This window comes from Ammodytes marinus, assembly GCF_949987685.1.
Source record: "Ammodytes marinus genome assembly, chromosome: 20".
In the NCBI taxonomy this organism is placed as follows: Eukaryota; Metazoa; Chordata; class Actinopteri; order Uranoscopiformes; family Ammodytidae; genus Ammodytes; species Ammodytes marinus.
This window is the reverse complement of record NC_137224.1, coordinates 15119449-15139370: the sequence shown is the minus strand read 5'-3', so window position 1 is coordinate 15139370 and position 19922 is coordinate 15119449. Positions and strand designations below refer to the sequence as shown.

The window sequence follows — 19922 nt, the reverse complement described above, 5'->3', positions numbered from 1 at the left end:
ACAAACAAAACTGCTTTTAATGTTTCCTCAGACAGATGTGAAAAGCCCTTTCTTCACACCGACTAATAAATGATGAGTTGTACTCTTCACATTCAGGGTGGGGGGGGGAGTCTTTGGTAGAGTGCATCCTTCAGGTTTAAGTGGTCTGTCGGCTCGAGTTGTCGGCGGACGGTGAATTAGGGGGAGGACGTGTAGGAATTAAAGGTAAAAATCCCCTGCCCTGTTGAAGGAGCTGGGCTTTTAAATTTTACCGCCTCATTACTTGGAATGATGAGACTGCCACGCCCCCCCTGCCATCCACCCCCCCCCCCCCCCCCCCCCCCCCCCCTCCGAATTTGGCTTGAGCTCGGACGGACGGGAGCTGAGATTCCAAAGCTCATATTTGAATAAGCACTGAACAAACACCATAAACGCCCCCCCCCCCCCCCTTCTCCTCTCTCCCATCCACCCCAACCCTCTGAACTGAGTTAACTGTACACACGGCCCAGCATCAACAGAGTCGGTAGGGAAGCATGCTCTCTCTCTCCCTCTCTCCCTCCCCCCTCTCTCTCTCTTTCTCTCTCTCTCTGTCTCTCTCCCGCAGCACGTTTAATCCGAGCCATTTTTTTTGCCAAACTGCTTTCTCCTCCTCGCTGTGCCTGACAATACTGAAGTCACTTTTCCTTCCACTCTTTCTTTCTCTCTCTCTCTTTTTTGAACAACAAACACATCATAATCCTTTGGTGAGGCTAACCATATGGCCTTTTCTTTATCCTTTCTTTATCCACACACCCCATTGACATTAATAATCCGTGGGGGGGGGGGGGGGGGGGGGGGGGATGGTATAGGGCCAAAAACACTCAAACAACATTCAAATAAGCTGTCCTTTTTGTACATCTTTTGGCTGGAACATTGGCATTGATGTGCCACAATATATGGTGGCATTGGCAATGATGGAGAAATCTCTATAAGCGATTAACAACATTTAAAGCTACATCGTATAGTTTTGATTTACCGGCTTACAGTATATTAAACATTATACATTTAAACGTAGCTCTGACATAAAACAACACTGTGTGCTTTACCTGCAGATCACCAAGCTTGCTAATGAAGACAGTGGAGCAGTTAGCAGCCAGATGTTTCCCTCAGGATTTAGTGGAAAAGAAAACAGAGCTAAAGGAAGCGTCAACATTACACTTAAACACGACTCGTAATGAATGCTAACGTTCCGTGACATGAAAAGTATTTTAGCAATAATCTACCTTTGAAACTGTTAGGCATTCATTAAAGATTTATAGTTCATATTCCTCAGGAGTAGTCGATGTTTTTTTTCCCAGAATCAGTTATTTGATGTTTTTGTTTCAGCAAGGACTACATGTTGTGCCAATGAAGCACCCATAACTCTTAATGAAACGGAATTGTTGCACGCAGTTCGAAAATTACAGTGTGCCAGTAAAAGAAATAAAATGCGACTCAGTCTGGGTGTATTTTTTATCATTGCGCCACTTAAGCGGCACATCCCAAATGAAACAAATTACATGCTGTCATCGCGCTTTAAATTATGCTCATTCCTGAGAAGAAAATGAAAAAACCAAGGCTGTCTGACTGCAGAGCCTTGGCTGCTGCACTGCAAACCTTTTCCCTCCTATCCAGTTCTGTCTGAAGGCAAACAATTCATGTTGAGACTTGGGCGTTATATGAATGGCTTTTTAATCTTCCCATCTGAGGTTGGTTGCGTCACTTGTTTTGACTATCCAACCTCCTTCTATTTTTCCCTCTGAAGAGGACGTCAGCAATGGAGCTTGGGTTCTGCAAACATTAGATTGGAGCAGTCTACTTCAATTGAGCTCATACAGTATGCAGCGGTGTGGAACAGATGTCGTTTAATCCGCATCTATACCATAGCCAGATTGCTATAAGCCTCTTTCCAACCGTAACCTCAGTTGTCGCCGCGCTCCTGTTTGCTAATTACCTATCGGAACGTCCCCTTATAATGCCATGCTCCTAGAATGCCTCCCCTCTGAGGGCCACTCAAAGAGAAAGCCTAATTAAACATACTCCGCGTTCCAAAACCCATACTTCCCTGCTATTTAGCATGGTAGAAAAAGATTTAGGATGTCCAAATTCACATGGTCAGTTGCAGCATGCTTAAGAAAAAACATGCACGCCCTACTACATCAGGTCGGGATGTAGTAGGGCTTTGTAGTCAGGTTTTTAGTGTGGAAATCAGCATACTTTTCGGGCGATTCTGACTTTATAATCCACTGTGCACCGAAAAGTTAACTTCACATCGACGGAGCCTCCGAGTGAAAACAACCAGCAATGTGAGAGGCAAGAGGCAGGTTCAAGAATGTCATGACGAAATAAATAAGTAAAAGAATGTCCAGATTGTGTGCCTATACTGCATGCTTACTAGCGGATACTTTACTTTATGATCAGCTGTACTAGAATAGGAAAATTAGATGCACGTTGAGCTGAAAGAATGAGATACCGTAAAGTTCGTTAAAAGAGAACGCGACGCCCCAAAGAGTCGCCAGGCGCTATAATTCAACCTGGAATGTTGGAGAGCGACGGCCGTACATGGTATTTTAGCTCCTGCTTCATTACAGTCTAATGATCCTCTCCCTGAGGTGTTTTTTTCCCTGACACTAACTACAGCCTATAAAAAGGCAGATCAGTGTTTTGCCGTAGGGACAGCAGCGTAAAGACACTGGGAGTTGCTTTAATGACTAGTGAAGGTGAGGACAGAAAGCGAAGGAGGAAGATCACAGGAGAAAACCTAGAGCTCTGCAAAACCAGACTGAACCTCCGCCACGCCATAAAACGCTCAAAATACTGGGGTAAAACTAGAGCTAATCCTCGCCCTGTGGCAGGATAACAGATACTGTGTCTTGTTATATGAACCACGGAGCACGGCTGTTTCGTTTGAGCTCTCACATCTTATAAAAGTTAGAGAGTATTTTTTTTGTTTTTGTAAAGGTATGTCTTCCCCCCAACCCCTCTATCCAGAACATCTCGCCCCTCTCTCTCTCTCTCTCTCTCTCTCACACTGCAAAATCACAACAGTGTCCCTCTATAATTAATGGGAATAACATCACTTTCGCCCCCAAGAATATTTGGAGCAGTTTCATCAAAGACCATGGGAAAGTTTACAGGTTTATACGGCCAGAGCATTCAGGCTCACATAACCAAAACAAAACGAGACAGGTGGAAATGCCTGAACAAAAATGTATCTAGGGCTGCCAGCAGCCAAGCAAAGCAGGCGTCATGACGCTCAGTTGCTTCTTCACATGCTCTTAAGTAGGACTAGTTATCAAATGTTTGATACATTTTGGTGGATGGATGGGTCAAGTGAGCCTTACATACTAACTGCCACCTTTTCATTTTGAAAACTATTTGCACTGAATCAGTGCAAATAGTTTTGCATAATTGTATCGTTTAGTTCCATTTCAGCTCATTTTAAAATTTGATTTATTCATATTATGTAAAAATGCCAAGGTGCTCAAAAAATAAAACTTAAGTTCTTTTTTTACCATAATTTGTACTGTCATCTTGTTAAAAAACGGATTTCATAAAATTTCTATTGAAAAAAGTAACAATCGGGAACCCTCACCTAAGACAAGGCATCTGTATCGATGTCGAACATTTTTGAACGTCACCAAGCCCTATACTCTTAAGTGGTATAAACAGCACAAACAGCATGACTTTTGGCTAAAGTTAAAGGGAGTCATTTGACCTCACAGGGCAGCCAAAATCTCTAACCTTGCACTGTATCAGGTTCACAGACCTCTTTCCAGTAAACTGTACTTACTGTATGAGTCAGTGTGTGACTTTTGTTTATTAGAGCTGCTTTAATCATGCATCCTCAGGCTTAAGGCGCCAATGTGATAAAACTTGCATGACTGGCTGCCTTTAAAAAAAGCAGTTTACAGTGAGATCACATCATTAAAAGTGTCAACAACAAAAATATAAGCTTTGTAAACCTTTTTTTAAAGGAAAAGTAAGTGTTGACATGCAAGGCTCATTTTCAGTCAGGAGAACACCCTCGGAGCCGGTGCTTTCCGCATGTGGTATATGTCAATAAGAGTGAGCGGCGCGGAGGCCCATGTGAATCAATGTCTGCTGCAATTGTCACATCGGCTTTCTGAGGTGTACTCCGGTCCAGACAGAGAGTAAAGCCTGCCTCTTGAGTGACAGCCCCTTCAAAGCAAAGAGACAAGATGACAGATGGTATCAAAGAGGGCGTGCTCACAGAAATGCAGGGCCGGATGGAGTTTTCCTCAAATGTTTATGAAGGCAAGTAATTAAGCTTCTGAATGTTATTTCTAGGAAACAATGAGTGAGTTTATCAGGGATGAACTGTGATTGTGACGGGGCCAGGAGTAACTTGCCTCTGAGACACAGCAGTCTGCGAGTCTGTGTGTGTTTGTATGTGTGTGTGTGTGTGTGTGTGTGTGTGTGTGTGTGTGTGTGTGTGTGTGTGTGTGTCTTTGTGCAGCTCAGGCACATACGGGCAAACACACACACACACACACACACAGATGGCAGAGGAATTTAGCCGCGGCTTTGATATGCAGATTAGATGCTGGCTTGTCATTTCTGCTGGCTACAACACTGCCTTATCGTTCCTTCAGCACAACATTAGAGCTGATAACATTTACCTGAAGGGGGGCCAGCTGACTGATAATATCGTCTAAACATTTCAGCTCCTGGAAGGCCTGAGCGAGGGCTACGTGGGAATTTGCCACAACAGTATCACACCACAATGATACAATGCACAGGGCACACGCACATGAGTACAAACGCACACACACACACACACACACACGGGTGCACACAGATCAGCACACAAAGACAAAGGAAATATGACAATTTTCCATCTCCTAGGCAACTATACAGTGTGACTACTGTGACAGTTTGGAACACCGCATGTCAAAAGTCATCAAAGGTGGCAGTGAGACATATCCTCCTTCTCTCTCGGTCTCGTCCTCTCAAACACACACACACACACACACACACACACACACACACACACACACACACAAACACACACTGAGATCTCAACTGCAGCCACAGTGGTGCAGAGTGAGGAAGCCATGAGAGGAACGGATGCTGATGTTGGGAGTTTTCTAGAAAGTGCCGGAAAAAAATGGTAAAAATCGAAAATGGGGAGTGGATGGTAGCATCTAGATAGACATGTCAAACCTAAAGATTGTGCAAATCACCCACTCTGATTAAAACTGGCACTGTCTGTTGGAATACATTACCGGGGGAAACATCTCCGGCTTAATAATACGTACATTCTCCATAAATCATGATGGCTGATTACTGTATATGGCCAAGCGCCAACAGTACATTAACAGATTATTACACTGGGCTACTTGTATCCCCACTAGAACCTAGATTAGTTGCATAAGCTTCTGCTATTGAGTGCTCACAGCATGTTTTTCCACGGCACGGTGGGCCATGGTACTGCACTGCAACCCATTGCCCATTACCATGACAACTTCAGCCCCATATTAAGAGGTTGTCATCAGTTTAGCCTGTATATTATAATTACGGGCTATTTCACAGCTGCGTTTGTTTGGTAAATAGCTCCTCAACCACTTCTACAACACAACGTAAAAATTCACTTAACACAAAGCAAGCTGGAGGGTTATTAAAGTCCTCGTGTACAGGAAAAGCGGTTGGTTTTGTAGTCATTATAGGAGCCATTGACATGGACTAGAAAGCCTTTCCATGTAGGCCAATCTTTGACTAATGCACTAGTGCCGTGAAAAACGCACAATTTATCCATACAACTCGACCCCAGCTCTTATGAGAAAGTGCGCAGGAACCTGGTTGAGCGTCTGGTTGAATGAAAAAGCGATGATTTATTGGTGCCAGGTTGCTGAGAAACACAGTTTGCATCAATGCCCAGAGGCACAACCTTGTCCAATATTGATCATTTCAGTTGTGCTACTTTCTACCAAAACTGAAAAGGGGAAAACAAATGTGAAGGTTATTTTTTTTCCCCCGGCACAATTGCCAGCTTTGTTTGGCATCTATTTTCTTTTATTTTCCTTTTTTTTTACCAGCTCTGTTATTGAAACCCATTTTGCCTTTTTCATCAATTTGTCGGAGATGCATAACCTGGTATCTAGTATTGGTCAAAACTGATCTCTAATGCATTTGGGATGGAATTCTACCATTTCCGTAATGTAAGTTTCCATCCATTTCTCTACATGAAAGCAGACAGGCTAACACACATAAATTGCGGCCGTGCCCTACATGATCCTGGTGCATCCAGTGGCCTTCAGTGTGTCACGGTCTCAGCTGCAAAGACAGTAAGGGGGTCAGATTACTAAGCCTGAGGGCCCCTTTTTGATCGTTGGCATCACTCTGTTGCACTCGCAGAAAAAAAATATGTTCAGCTACTGCACAATTTCATCTACAGTGTTATGTGACGACTGCTGTGTGCGCCTGTGTGATATTCCCTTTGAACTGAGCACTTTTCTTTTGTCTGCTCCTTTTTTTTTCTTCCATATTAAATTAGATTTCTGCTTCAGCACAAACTGCACAACCCACATTAATACCCCGGTGAAACAATTATAATGTGAGGGAAACAGTCATAACATTTAGCAGGGAACAGTGCAGAGCTTTAAGTGCTGCATCTCAAATATCACGGTGGCTGTAATTTTGGATTAATTATTCAATTGTGTTGAATTGTGTTATGTTTAATTTGTGCATGCAGGGATAAGTCGAGTATAAAAACTGCTTATGTAAGATATAACCTTTCCTTGAATTAAAAGCATGTAATGCATGCAAATACATTCACAGTGGATTTTCATTTTGTACCTATTGTGTGCCACAGGCGTGTGTGCAGCACAGGCTTTAATTCCTGTATGCACTGTATATATCCAATTACTCTTGTGATAGTGTTGAAATGCTTTACGTCACGGCTCGATGCAGCTGCCGAAATGTGTGTGTTGCAGCAGCATTTCCAGGTATGAGGGCAAGCGGTTTGAGGGTTAACGTGGTACTTTCTACAACCCCTCCCCCCCACGCCCCAGCTCCGCACTGCTGTGAATTTCCCTTATTTCTACACAGAGCTGCACTCATCATCTGCGTTCTGAATGACTTGTCCTGAGGCGCTTCATCCTTTTATTTCCTGACTCAAAGTCAAAGCACAGGCAGGCACAGAAGACCTTGTGAATACAATATAGCTGGGTAAACAAGCACACATGCACACGCACACACTGACAAACAACCAAACCCAAAAGAAAACATAGATAGAAAAATATTAAAAGGAGATGTCAGTTTTCTTTCTTTCTGTCTTTTTGTCCGTGCAACAGACGAGAACAATTTCCAAATTGTCCTTTCCTTTTTTTTTTTTTATCAATGCCTCTGTGCTCAGTCGTTGCCTTGTTCGAGGACAAATCTGGGCAGCCTTAAGCGAGGATAATAAGACTTTTTGTTGAGACATGCCCTCCCCATCTACAGACAAAAGCTCCCTCAATCTTATTCTCTCGCCTCCCACGGCTGATGATACAACATCAACTCTTACACGGCTGCCAATTTCCAACCCACCAATATTTCACATGTAACACAGACGTTTCCCTGCAGGCTGTTATTTGCGCTGCTGTCAATACGTTATTGACACAAACGAGGTGATATTATGTGGCTCCCCGTCTCTTGTCTCTCCCAACGTGTCAATCAAAAATTACTCACGGAGCCGACTCAGCACTGATATAGATCGCTCTGCGTGGTGGGGGGAGGAGCAGCAGTGAGAAAGAGCAGATATCTCTTCAAGGAATACTCCCATTGATTTGAGTGTGACTCAGCCAACCATCGGGCTGACTGACAAGCGCTACAATTAAGCCGGAGCGGGAGGGAAACGGAACACCAGCATTATATCAATCATTAGTCCTTCCCTCACTGCCTTCCTCCATCGATCATCTCAACTCACCATCTAATGGGCTTCGTGTGCTCTGGGACTCATTTCATCATAAATATTACAATCATGTCTCTTCGGTTCAAACCAGCACAAAGTCATAATGACAGAAGGACGAAAAGAAAGAGAGATAAAGAAGGACAGAGGAGAGAGGAAATGCTTTGTTCTCACTGTCAGTGTTCCCTACCCAGAGACTCAGGTTCAAGGTACTGTTAAGTGCGACGCTCCAGCTGGGTCTCAAACATATCGTACAAAGGCACAAGTCTATTTAGGTACACATAGGTACTTGTAACAAAGATCCCTGGTGGTCCTTAAGCTATTATGCATACGCTTTTAATGCACTAAAGGGAGCATGGACATTTCTGACAGCTAAAGGCACATTAAATGTAAGACTATTATTTGAACTTGAAGGTAAGCTTTTGAAGGTAAAAAATATATTGTTGTCGGAGCAGTCGTCCCAAAGGGACTGTACCTTTTCAAAGAGTGTCTTTCTTCCCCCTGCAGAGCAATACCGCCAAGTGCTAACAGTCCAGTCTCAAGCTGTAGTCAGTTTAATGTAGCATCAAGTTGGCCATTGTAAGTTATGACTAAGCAGGACTTACATTATGTCAAAAAGCAACGAAAAAAGCATGAGCAGGTTGCCCAGAGTGAGCCCTGGTAGGCAGCTGATGACCTAACCCTGTGAATGGTGGGAAATGCTCTAGTGATGCCTATGCTGCATATTTTAATAGATGTGTTAAAATTCCCATGTTTTTTCCTCAACATATAGCAGGTGCTTCAGACTTTACAACCTTTAAGTGTTTGTTTATGGGAACAAAAGCAGACATTCTGAGGAGCCTTAAACCAGGGTTATTTCAGTCCGGACCAAGGGCATAACAGGATGTAGAGAATGACGAGATGGATAATTGAGCTTAGACAACAAACTTAGCTTAATTTAGTTAATAATGTTGTTGTGACAGTGTCTGTTTAAGGGGCTGGGCTGGGCGTCAGCTGGGATTTGTAGTGCCATCAACTGAAGCCTCTCTGATCTGAACACACATTGCAAAACTAACCTTAGACTAGTTAAGAGGGCGTTTATTCCATGTCTGGAAAACTGGGCAGCAAGAGACGTTTCAGTGGGCTGATTACATCAGAGTGGACACAGGTACTGTAGGCCCATCTGTGGTGTATCATTCAATCTCCTTATACATAGGATGTGAAATCATGCTTGAGTGTGTTTTTCTTGACCAAGACATGAGAGGAATCCTGCCTCCACAAACAACGAGGATCCGCCCTTCGTATCTGAACATTCTCACTCTCTCTATCTCTAAAAGAAAAAGAAAAGAAAAAGGGTTTAAGAGAATACCTAGGATCGATACAGCAAGCCCGTTCATGGAATTCCTCATTTGTGCCGTTCATTAAAGAACGTGCGGGAGAGAGAAAAAAAAGAGCAACAGACAGAGTTGCAGAGACGGAGGGGGGAAGAGGAAGAGTGATGAAAAATTCAGAGAATGAGAAAAAAGACAGAAAGCAGGGTCCCACAGATATGGATGGTTGGAGGGTCGATCGTTACCCAGACACCACATGCCTGCCTGCCTGCCTGCCTGATTGCCTAGCCCACATTTGCATTAGAGTTGAGGGGAGCCGAAGCAGAAGAGGCACAGCCAGAGAAGTCTTTGATCTCTCAGCCTCTGTCTCTTTGATGCATCATGTGGAAACACACCAGCAAGATTTGGGATACTAGTAGATCATGTTGGGTGTAGAGTGCATTTGTGTGTGTGTGTGTGTGTGTGTGTGTGTGTGTGTGTGTGTGTGTGTGTGTGTGTGTGTGTGTGTGCGCGCGCGTGTGTGTATGGGTGTGTTTGTGTGTGTACATGGCGGGAATGACTGTGCAAATCTGCCAAGAACCTTGATTGCAGTCCACACCAGAACACACACACACACACACACACACACACACACACACACACACACACACACACACACACACACACACACACATATGCCCTATTTTGTTAAAGTCAAGTGCATTCAAGCAGGAGGGAATGAAAAAGCCCCCCCCCCCTTCCCCTCCTTCCCTATTCAGGATTATCAAACATCACGGCGGCTCCGACAAGCACAACTGACAAGCAACATATTTACATCCCAGCCCAGCACCCCAAATGCTCTTTCTCTGGAAAATGTCATTTCACATTTCCGTCCGGGTTCAAATTCGAGGCAGCGCAGCGAGATAATCTTTGGATTTTGACTCGGCGTGTATTGACAACACTCTCAGCTCGTCTGTCTCTCCTCCTTACCCCGCTATCTCCTCCATTCCTTGCCCCTTTCCCTCTCCTCTCCTCTCCTCTCCTCTCCTCTCCTCTCCTCTCCTCTCCTCTCCTCTCCTCTCCTCTCATTTCCATCCACCCTTTTCCCGGCCTGTCAGGTTGATTTCAGGCCTGTTGCGTCCGGCCCTGTCTTAGTGTGGTGCGATTGAAGCGGTAATTACAACAGTCTCTGAATAGCTTTTTTTCCTCCCTTCGGAAAATAAAAAAACCCTCGCTACCTAACATCCAGAGGCTTAACCCCAGCTCTCCGTTTTGCTGACATGCAAGGGGCCACACAACAGGCTGTGTAGAAAACCATTAACCCACAATTAAATTACAATCACCATAACAAAGGGACGGGTGACATTTAAATCCACTAATCGAGGAGGGATTACCAGCAGAGAGCACTTCTCTTGGGGTGCGTTATCTGTCTAAATATGACAGTGTGGATGAAGGAAATGTGAATTAAACATATTATACCAGTATCTACCCCGTGGGGCAGGTATGGGAGGGGGGCTTATCTCCGCTTCAAGTTAAGCCCAGGTAAGCTTAGGTTCCAAAAGGAATGGAAGGTGTTGATTTCAATCATGTTCCACCTCTTTATGTGACATATTTATGATGCGCCGGATTTCACTTGTTGAATGTTCTCATATCACAACTTGAAGTCAGAAGCAGTTAGGGCAAGAAGCAGAGGCGTGGTAAAAGGTTGGATCAAAAAGGATTACAGTAATTATGTCTGGCAGCATTATAACAACCTACGGAAAAATAATGACAACATATAAGGCCCCTGGATTAGCTGGAGTGATACCTGAGAGTCATCTAAAGGTGTGAACCAAAATCCATGCTAATTCAGCCAATAGAGCTGTTAAGCGGAAGTGGCTTACTTCCGGGACATGGGACCTCTCGGCTCGAAAAATTACAACGGTAGTCAATGGAAAGAAATGTATTATTTTCTGGTCCCAGTCATGAAATGCCTTCGATTACACATATGTTTTGTATGGATTTAGATGGTATTTTTCCGTGCAAAGAATGGAACAATTTAGCGAGTAGAAGCTGGATACGGTCAGGTTTTGTGCAGAGCGCTTTTGTGGACTACAGCTCTTCGCTGCTCTTGACACTTATGATATACGTCACCACCACTCGCACCCGCTTAGCTCAGAAACATGGCTGTGTCTTTAATGCACTTTACCGCCTTCTTTCAATGACAAGACAAAAGTCTTCAGCGTGGCGAAAACCACTACACAAGTGGACATGTGGAGAGTTTCAATTTCTCGAGTGGGGAGATTGTTGGCGTTGTCCACGCCAGCCATTAGCATTAGCATTAGCACTGTCAGTCGAGAAGTGGAGGGAATGTGTTGAGGTGACGTCACAGAGGCGACAAGACTTGTAGTTGTTCTCGTAACATTTTTTCAAAAGCCGTTAGACGAATAATCATACAACATACCGTCAAACTCTTCACAAATTATCATTTAGACCCATACAAAACATATATGTAATCCAAGGCATTTAATGACTGGGACCAGAAAATAGTAGATTACTTTCCATAGACTCCCATTCATTTTTTTTCAGCCGAGAGGTCCCATGCCCCGTAATTCCGCCACTTCCGCTTAACAGCTCTAAACATATTTAGGAATGTACCTTAAAATAACAAATGTCTACCTCATGGTGGTGTTATATGTATATAAAAAGGGGTAGCAACAAAGTAATTAAGATTAATCTTCTGGGCACCATAGATACATGTACATGGTTCCATGGCAATTCATCTAATAGTTGTGGATATATTTTAGTAGGCGGTGACATTGGCAACCCTTGAGTAACATTGCTAGCACATGGCTAAAAGAGTAAAACAATACAACTCCAGATACAAACAATTAACATTGAATTTTACTGTACATGCTATTGTCAGTAAAACAATGAAGGAGCAAGTATAAAGGATGAAAAGGTAAAGATGCCCAAATTCTGTTAAGGTTCCAAGCACTACAAGCGCCATAGCGAGTAAGAACACAGATGATGTGTTTTGCTGACAAAAAAAAGTCAGTGACATTTGGGGATTTCCACCACGGCCACCATAAGGATGTGCTGTGTCACCCCAGTGGCCCCTATGAGGTGAAATGCCTTACTCAACGTTTGGCTCTGACACAGCAGAAATAATGTCGGCCTTCAATCCAAGCTATCAAGGTTGCGCTGAAATGAAAGCAATTTGATATAGCCAGAGAGGAGAATGAGGAGATGAGATTGATGTTGTGAGGAGAATGAGTAGGTGGCGCGATGAGCAAAAGGAAGTCAGTCGAGGTAGAAACGCTGCATAGTTTGATGTTTTTATGCTGAAATGGCACTTAAGCTTTTAACACGATACAAGAAAGAGATTGCTTTTTCCTTAAAGAGAGTGGACCCGTATGGAGGTGGAGGAGGAAGGATGAGTGGGCAGTTTAGCCAGAAAGACAACAAGCCTACTGGGAACTCCTTTCTTAAACACACACACAAACACATATAATGCATTATTGGCTTAAACATGCAAAATTGCTTACTTCATGGGTTTAAAGAGGGCCTGGCCGTAGTTCTGGAAGGTCATGATGAGCTTGAGCTGGGTGCCTCCAGACTTCATTGCTGTTGAAGTGAAACAGTGCGATTAACAAGACATTAACCAAAGGCAACTATAAATATTTTACTGTTACACACCCAAAGCACAAAGAGCGGTTTTAATGAGCTCACACAGTCTTTTGCGCTTTGACACAAATTGACCCACCAGAGTTTTGTTTTAGTTACACATAAAAACTGGCCAACTGACTAGGTAGAGGTGCTAGCTCAAGTAAGCTAATTATGTAGGCTGCTGACTGTACAACAGCGTAATAACCGAACAGATGAAAAAAAACAGTCAAAGCCTTCATTTTTTAACCAACTTAGAATCAACTTTTGTACACAAAAGTGTTCCACTTCATTTGCATTTGACTGACCAGTGGTCCTTTGTATTTGTCAGTTCTAGAGCAGCTCTGTAAAAGGAGGAAAAAATCGGACAAACTGCCAATCTGCAACAATTGTAATAAAATGGTACGTGTGTTAGGTGCAAACTAAAGATAGATTAACACAATTGCACAAAAAGCTTCAACAAAACTCTTGTCGGGGGGCGCCCTTAGCTCAGTTGGTAGGGCGTCCCCCCCATGGGCCTCAGCCAGCAGCGGACCCGGGTTCGATTCCAGCCCGCGGTCGTTCTCTGCATGTCACTCCCCTCTCTGCCCCATTTCAACTCTGTTTCTACACTATCAATAAAGCATAAAAATGCAAAAAAAAAAAAATAATAATTTTGTCAATGTTATTGATTTCAACTTCTTACAAAACAAAACTACTAATACAACTGAAGTATAGAGGGAAAATGCAAAAACATGCACCTAACCTAACTCTAACAAGCACAAATCAACCAACCAGAGGTGCGGATTTGTAGCTTGCTTTTGGGCCAAATATCAGTTATTTGCAAATATGTATCTTTTACATTAAAGGATTAAAAAAGGAATCAATCATCAAGTCAATTATTCTTATGTTGTTGATCAATTCATTCATATGGGACTAATCAGTTCCCTCACACAAACACATTAGTTATGGTTGAGTGTCATTATAGGGTCACATGAGGATACATCCAAATACACAGGATGAAACAGGGCTTTTTCCCCTGTTTGTATTAACAGTGTCTGATGTGATTTTACATTTTAGAGACATGTTATGGTTCACTTGATGTGGAAAATATCCATTTCCCTCTGTGTGTGTGTGTGTGTGTGTGTGTGTCTGTGTGTGTGTGTGTGTGAGCTCGTGCCTGGATCTGTGTTTGTGCGGCGATGTCACAGTGTTTGTTTGATGGGAAGGGAGAGTTAGGGGGTGAAGGACAGCCAGCGCCCGCCCGACGCTCTCCGTTCCTCTGCTGTTTACTCTCTCTGTGTGTATTCTCTGGAGGGTCCATCTCTCTCTCTGTCTCTCTCTCTCTCTCTGTCTCTCTCTCTCTCTCTGTCTCTCCGTGTTTCTGTTCATCCTGCTATCTTTCATGTTTTTTCTCCCATTTTTTAAAAACATAATTATGCAGTCTAAAAAGGCACTCGCGGGGCCGGGCTCAGCGCTGGGGCTAGAAGAACTATACAGAGCCAAAAACTCAAGATGAAAATGGCAAAAAATAAAAAGATAGAAGGGCAGAGCTGCCTGTTTTATTCTTCATCGATTGGAGCGGTAGTGTTTTGGAGGCCTTTTGCCAAAGAACAACCCTCTCAATCAATGTTCTCATTTATTCTTTACATACAGGACAAGCAAAACGTTTACGGAGAAAAAACCCTACAAGGGAAATAAGATCAATGTCCGTCTGACCTCACCTGCTGCTGCTGCTGCTTTGTAGAGTTGCCTTTACACTGGAGCCATTTTTAAATAATGGCAAATGTAGCTTTAATTACTAGGAAGTCATCCTGCACACAGTGAATGAATATAATCTTTCATTTCAACCACCACTCAGTAAGAAAACCATATCTTGCGTGGCTTTACGTCGATAAAATGTAACCTGTTTTGAGGGTTGTGTGCACTTGCAGCCATCAAAGATACAGGCTTTTCCCATCATGTGTAATAACATTATTCATATCTGCTGCTTTTTGCCCGCTCAAAAGAGTTTATAGTGTATAATACATCCAGTGAAGAACTCCCATCCTTAAGTTTAGATAATGACCGACTTTGCTATTGGCCTCTATCGGTATTCTGCCCCGGGCCTGTGTTAAGGCTCTGTAATTACTGAGCCAACATGTACTTAGCTGGCTAGAGACGCAGAGAAACTGCTTCCTCTTCTATCCACCCAGCCCGAGAGACGGAGAGCAAGAGAAGGAAAATCTCAGAAAAAACTTGGGAACATTTAGGTTAGAAAGATAGGAAAAAAAATAGAAATATATGTGTTTTCCTGTAGTGATCAAGCAGGGCTATGCTATCTTTTTTTTAAAACAGCTAATCCAACACTCCTAGATAAGTATGTAATCTCTTCGAAAAGGCCAGTTACAGTTTTTGTCCGAAATCTGCAATCACTTTCCACAGCGTGCGCGAGATGGGCGACCTTGAGTCGACAAAGCACTCTTGGAATGTTGGAGCTGGACTGCGCCAGAAAGAAAGACAATCCCTCTCACCCCAAGCCCCCCCCCCCCCCACACACCTATCCCCCCCAAAAAAAAAGAAGGAGAAAAAAAACAGTAATAGATTCCATCTAACTGCCCTAGCATGGATTATCGCCTCTCTCAGGTTACCAATTTGCACTTGCAGCGAAAAGGCTTTGCATCTTTTCCAAAGAAAGCTAGAGACTTACCCTGCACCTGTCAATCAAAGCCAGTGATTTGATTGGAATCAAACCTTGTGATTTGCGTCAAGGCCAGGTGTTCTTTCAGGCTTTGTGTATTCCACTGTGATGCATTGTGGGGGATATATGAGACAGCAGATTAGGTGTTCCTTATTATTCCCTCCTCAGTCTTGTGAGGCAGGAGCGCGCAGGGGCCGATCGGTTACAGCGCTGTCGTACGAATAGCCTGCAGCTGATTTGCACCTTTATGCTATGCATTCTTGTATGAGTGTGTTGAGCGTTTTGAGTGAGTGTTTATGTCGTTAAATGCCTGTAGCAGAGGTGAGACACAGTTGTCCATCACATAGCAGCACCGCCGCCGCCCCTTCACTCTCACATGGTAGACCCTGTTACATTTGAGGCACATATTCACCCTTTTTGGCTCACTGCTGAAACTGACACCCAGGTTGCGTTCCGAATCGCATACTCTTTCTTTTTTCTATTCTACATACTACATCCGACGATAAAAAGAATCTAGTTAGGATGCAGTAGACATACTATTGGGACATACTTTTCTCTCTTATTTCATCATAACATTGCGCCTTGATCTTGCCTCTTGCTTTTATATCCGTCGCATCCCCGTTTGTTTTCATAACATGGACCTATAGGCTTCGTCAATGTTACGTCACTTCACGTGCGCACTGGATTGTGGGTCAGAATCGCCCAAATAGGATGCACTTTTCAACACTAACAATCTTGGCCGCATGAAGTAGACCATCCGGGTATTCTAACCATCCTAAATCTGGCCACAAGAATCGGGACATCCTAAATCTTTTTTCTACATACTATATAGTAGAAAGTATGCGATTCGGAACGCAACCCCAGTGTTGCCAGGTTGGGTTTCTTTTTCACCCAATTTGTCCAGTTCTTATTTGATTTAGATCATTTGGGCTACATTTTGGAACAATGCTCAGTTTCTACTTACAAAAAAGGTACAGTCTGCCCCTTCTCCTCTACAGGAATTATGTCAGAGTCTTCTCATTAAAGTGATGACTTTTTGTATTTAATTAAATGTTATCTAATTAAAGAGATGTTTTTTTTTCAACTACTGTAACTTTGGTAACTAATACAACATAAGATGGAACACTTAATTTTTATTCTTTCAATTGTATTCAGCTGCTGAGCCACAAAACATATACAGTATAGGCCAAATCCCTTTTCCAGTACAAACTCAATAAATCCCATGTTACATTGTTTCTCAGATCAAATGTTCACTCGTGTCTAGATGCAGGTGTTTGGGACCAACATCTGTTTGCTTTACGTTATTTCCAGGAAAACGTTCATGAAAATGTCATCACGCACCGCACTCAAATTTGTCAGTCAAATGTGGCTTATCAACTGAACTTTGAACACGGCACGGCACACAGACAGACAGGCCAAGCAACTGTGTCCATCAGTGCAGCCACCAATATGAGAGCAAAAATTCAATCATTAATTGCCGCCGGCCTAAAAGAAAGTGCAAACTGTATTTTCTGCCATATCAGCTTGGTGTCTTGAGAATAAAGTGTTATGCTGAGCACACACCATGTGCACTGAAGCCCACCCTATATTTTGCTTTAATGACTCACCGACACTGGTGATCCTCTGAGTGACCAGGTCCTTGAGCAGAGCATCGATGACAGGGTTGTGTCTGGAGTACAACTCGTAGCGATTAATCCCAATGTGGAAGCGCAGCCAGTTGGGGTAGGAGTCAGAGGTCAGCCCCCCTGTAGGGCTGAACTCATCCATGGTGCCTTCAGCGTTCCTGGAAAGAGGAGGAGAGGGAAGAGTTGGGGTTAAAGGAGAGATGTTATTATCAGGATTATCAGGTGATTTAAAGGAAAGAGTGAAGGGTGTTGTGCAGAATTACAACAGGGAAGAGATACTTTATACTCAAATGTTCACTCTATTACCACATATACACATGCAAACATGACTGTACACTCATGCATTGATGGAGAGATGTCAGAGCGATGGGCAGCCTGTCTCACAGGACGGCGCCCCGAGTAGTTTTAGGTGGTTCGGTGCCTTGCTCAAGGGTCACCTCGACATTGAATAAGGCATTGCCCAGGAGCGACCCTCCCTCCTTTACCCCAAGTCCCTACAGACAGAGCTCTTGCCTGTGATTGCAAAGGTAAGCCCTTTAATGTTATGGTTTGATCCTTAAAGAAAGTAATAACAATTGATGTCAATAGCTTTAGTTGCTTGAGAGTTGAAGTGCTTCTTCAGGTTCTTGCACTAAACTGACTTTTTGAGCAAAAACATTTGATGTTACCATGTCTGATCCTCCGCTGCTTTGGGGTCAAATCTGATGTCCGTGTTGACGTTGAACAGCGTGTCCTCGTCCGTCAGCGTGGGCACAGATCTTTTATACAACGGGTGGTCGAAGAGAGCGGACAACCTTGAACCCTTCGCCGGCGCGTTCTTGGTCACCCCGGCGTCCTGCATGAACTGTCTCTTCCTGTCGCCGCGTTGCCCCTGGTGCATCCTGAAAGCCTGCGTCTTGTCTCCAGAGACCCCCACCGGGACCCTCTCCAGGGAGTGGGAGGAGACGTTGGAGCTGGGCTCGTTGCTGAAGTCCTGGAGGATCCGCAGCGTGTGCTTGTTAGGCCAGCCGTCCTTCTGCTGATGCTGCTGCGGCTGCTTGCCCCAGCTCTGGGGCTCCTCGCTCGGCGTGTGGGAGCAGGAGCAGCCGCTGTTGCCGTGACCCTCCAGCTTCGGCAGCAAGTCTATCATGATGTGCATGGAGCACGCGATGAGGAACACCATGAGGATCAGGAAGCGGAATTTGCGCAGTAGGATCATCTTCATGGTCTCCCGTTTGAGCAGATGTGAGTATTTACTGCAAATGATGAGCACGCAGATGAACAGGCTCACTACATCGCTGATGATGTTGATCAGACTGCACGCCAATCTAACGAAGTACACATTAAACACGTAAGACCCATCGTCGCTGGCCGTCTTGAGTAAAGGATTCAGTGTTCTTTGTATATTTTTTTCAACATCAGAGTCACTGCCGTGTGTGAGTTTGTTTGTTTGTGTGTGTGTGTGCGCGCGCGGGGGGTGTCCAGCAGGCGAAGATTTTTCAGACGCGCAAAGTCATCCGCGAGCGTCCAGGTAGAGCAGCTGGTCGAGTCGGCTCAGACCAGCGGTCGATTTGCTCAAGCCACATCCTCTTCGCGCTGCAGCCGCTCTCTCCACCTCTCCTGTCGACTGCCAAGTATGTTGGGAGGAACGCAGACAAGTGAGTTTAGGATTCCAAAAGCAGCTGTGGTACACCGAGGAAAAGGATCCGTTAAACGTGTCCAAGAGGTTCGAGGGCGCGCATCGGTCTCGCCATCCAACCTCGATCCATGTGCGGGGAAGAGAACAGCCGCGGATCAGCTGGGACTACGGCCACGTACAGCTCTCTTCACGTATTTAAATGTTTCTTTTTTTCTTTAAGGGAAAGTCCCCTCCGAAAAGTAGTCGACGTGTGTGCTCGATCCGGGATGCGTAATTCTGTCAGAACGAGCCTCGACTAATCACCCAGAGGCGAGCCAACAGCGGAACATATTGCACAGGTAACAGGAGACAGAAATCCTCCCGCAGGGGCCAGGCAAACCCTCTCAGAGTACAGCGGGATAAGAGAGAGAGAATGCACCTCTTGTAGGCTACATGTGTGACTGTGGGTGGGTGTGTTAAATATGAAGATGAAGCCAAGGCTAGATCCAGCCTTTTGCGCAGCGTCACTGTGCGCAGATTGGCCGAGGAAGGAGAGAGAGAGGGAGAGAGAGAGAGACAGAGAGACACAGAGAGAGAGAGAGAGATAGTGAGAGAGACACTGCGACCATGTGAAGCGTGTAAACTGCTGCTCTGTATTCCACTTGGAATAAATCCACCCTGCACATCCCGGCTGTGCAAGAAGAGGGCGTCTTTCCACTGGCCAATATTCAGGCCTGGCAGCAGCAAAGAGGGCTTTTTTTCTGAAATTCATCTGCTGGAATCCCTCTGAAACGTCTCCTCCGAGACGGCAGTCAATCCATCGATGATACATTAGACAGGCCTATTATGCCGCTCATCAGTCTGAGGATCCACTTCCATCCTGCACTGCTGCCACTCAGCCGCAATCACATCTTCAATAATGTTGAAAGGCTGCATGAAATGAAAACCACAAAGCACCTTTCAGCGATTGAAGAAAAAAGAAAAGAAAGGACTCAGGCATTAGAGAAATAAACTCAATCCCTGTGTTCCAATCCCCATACTTTAATGGCATGCAGTATTCCAGAAAAAGATTTGGGATGTCCCCATACATGCATCACACATGCAGTATGCCAAAGTACCCGGATTACTAATACATCCAATTGCATTTTGCAGTATGGAAACAGCATGCTTTAGTATGCAGTATAGTACAAAAATTAAA

The 19922-nt window shown here is 44.3% G+C and overlaps 1 protein-coding gene across 1 annotated transcript in view; it reads right to left on the bottom strand.

Annotated features, from left to right (window-relative positions):
• fam20cb (FAM20C golgi associated secretory pathway kinase b) overlaps positions 1 to 18477 on the bottom strand; it is a 52098-nt gene extending 33621 nt beyond the window's left edge. The window contains exons 1-3 of the mRNA XM_080048842.1: positions 17796 to 18477; positions 17110 to 17285; positions 12726 to 12804 (exon numbers count right to left, since the gene is read on the bottom strand). Of these exons, the coding sequence (XP_079904968.1) occupies positions 12726 to 12804; positions 17110 to 17285; positions 17796 to 18331 (791 nt within the window). The 5' untranslated portion in view covers positions 18332 to 18477. The remainder of the gene's footprint in view (positions 1 to 12725; positions 12805 to 17109; positions 17286 to 17795) is intronic.
• Positions 18478 to 19922: the final 1445 nt, after the last annotated feature.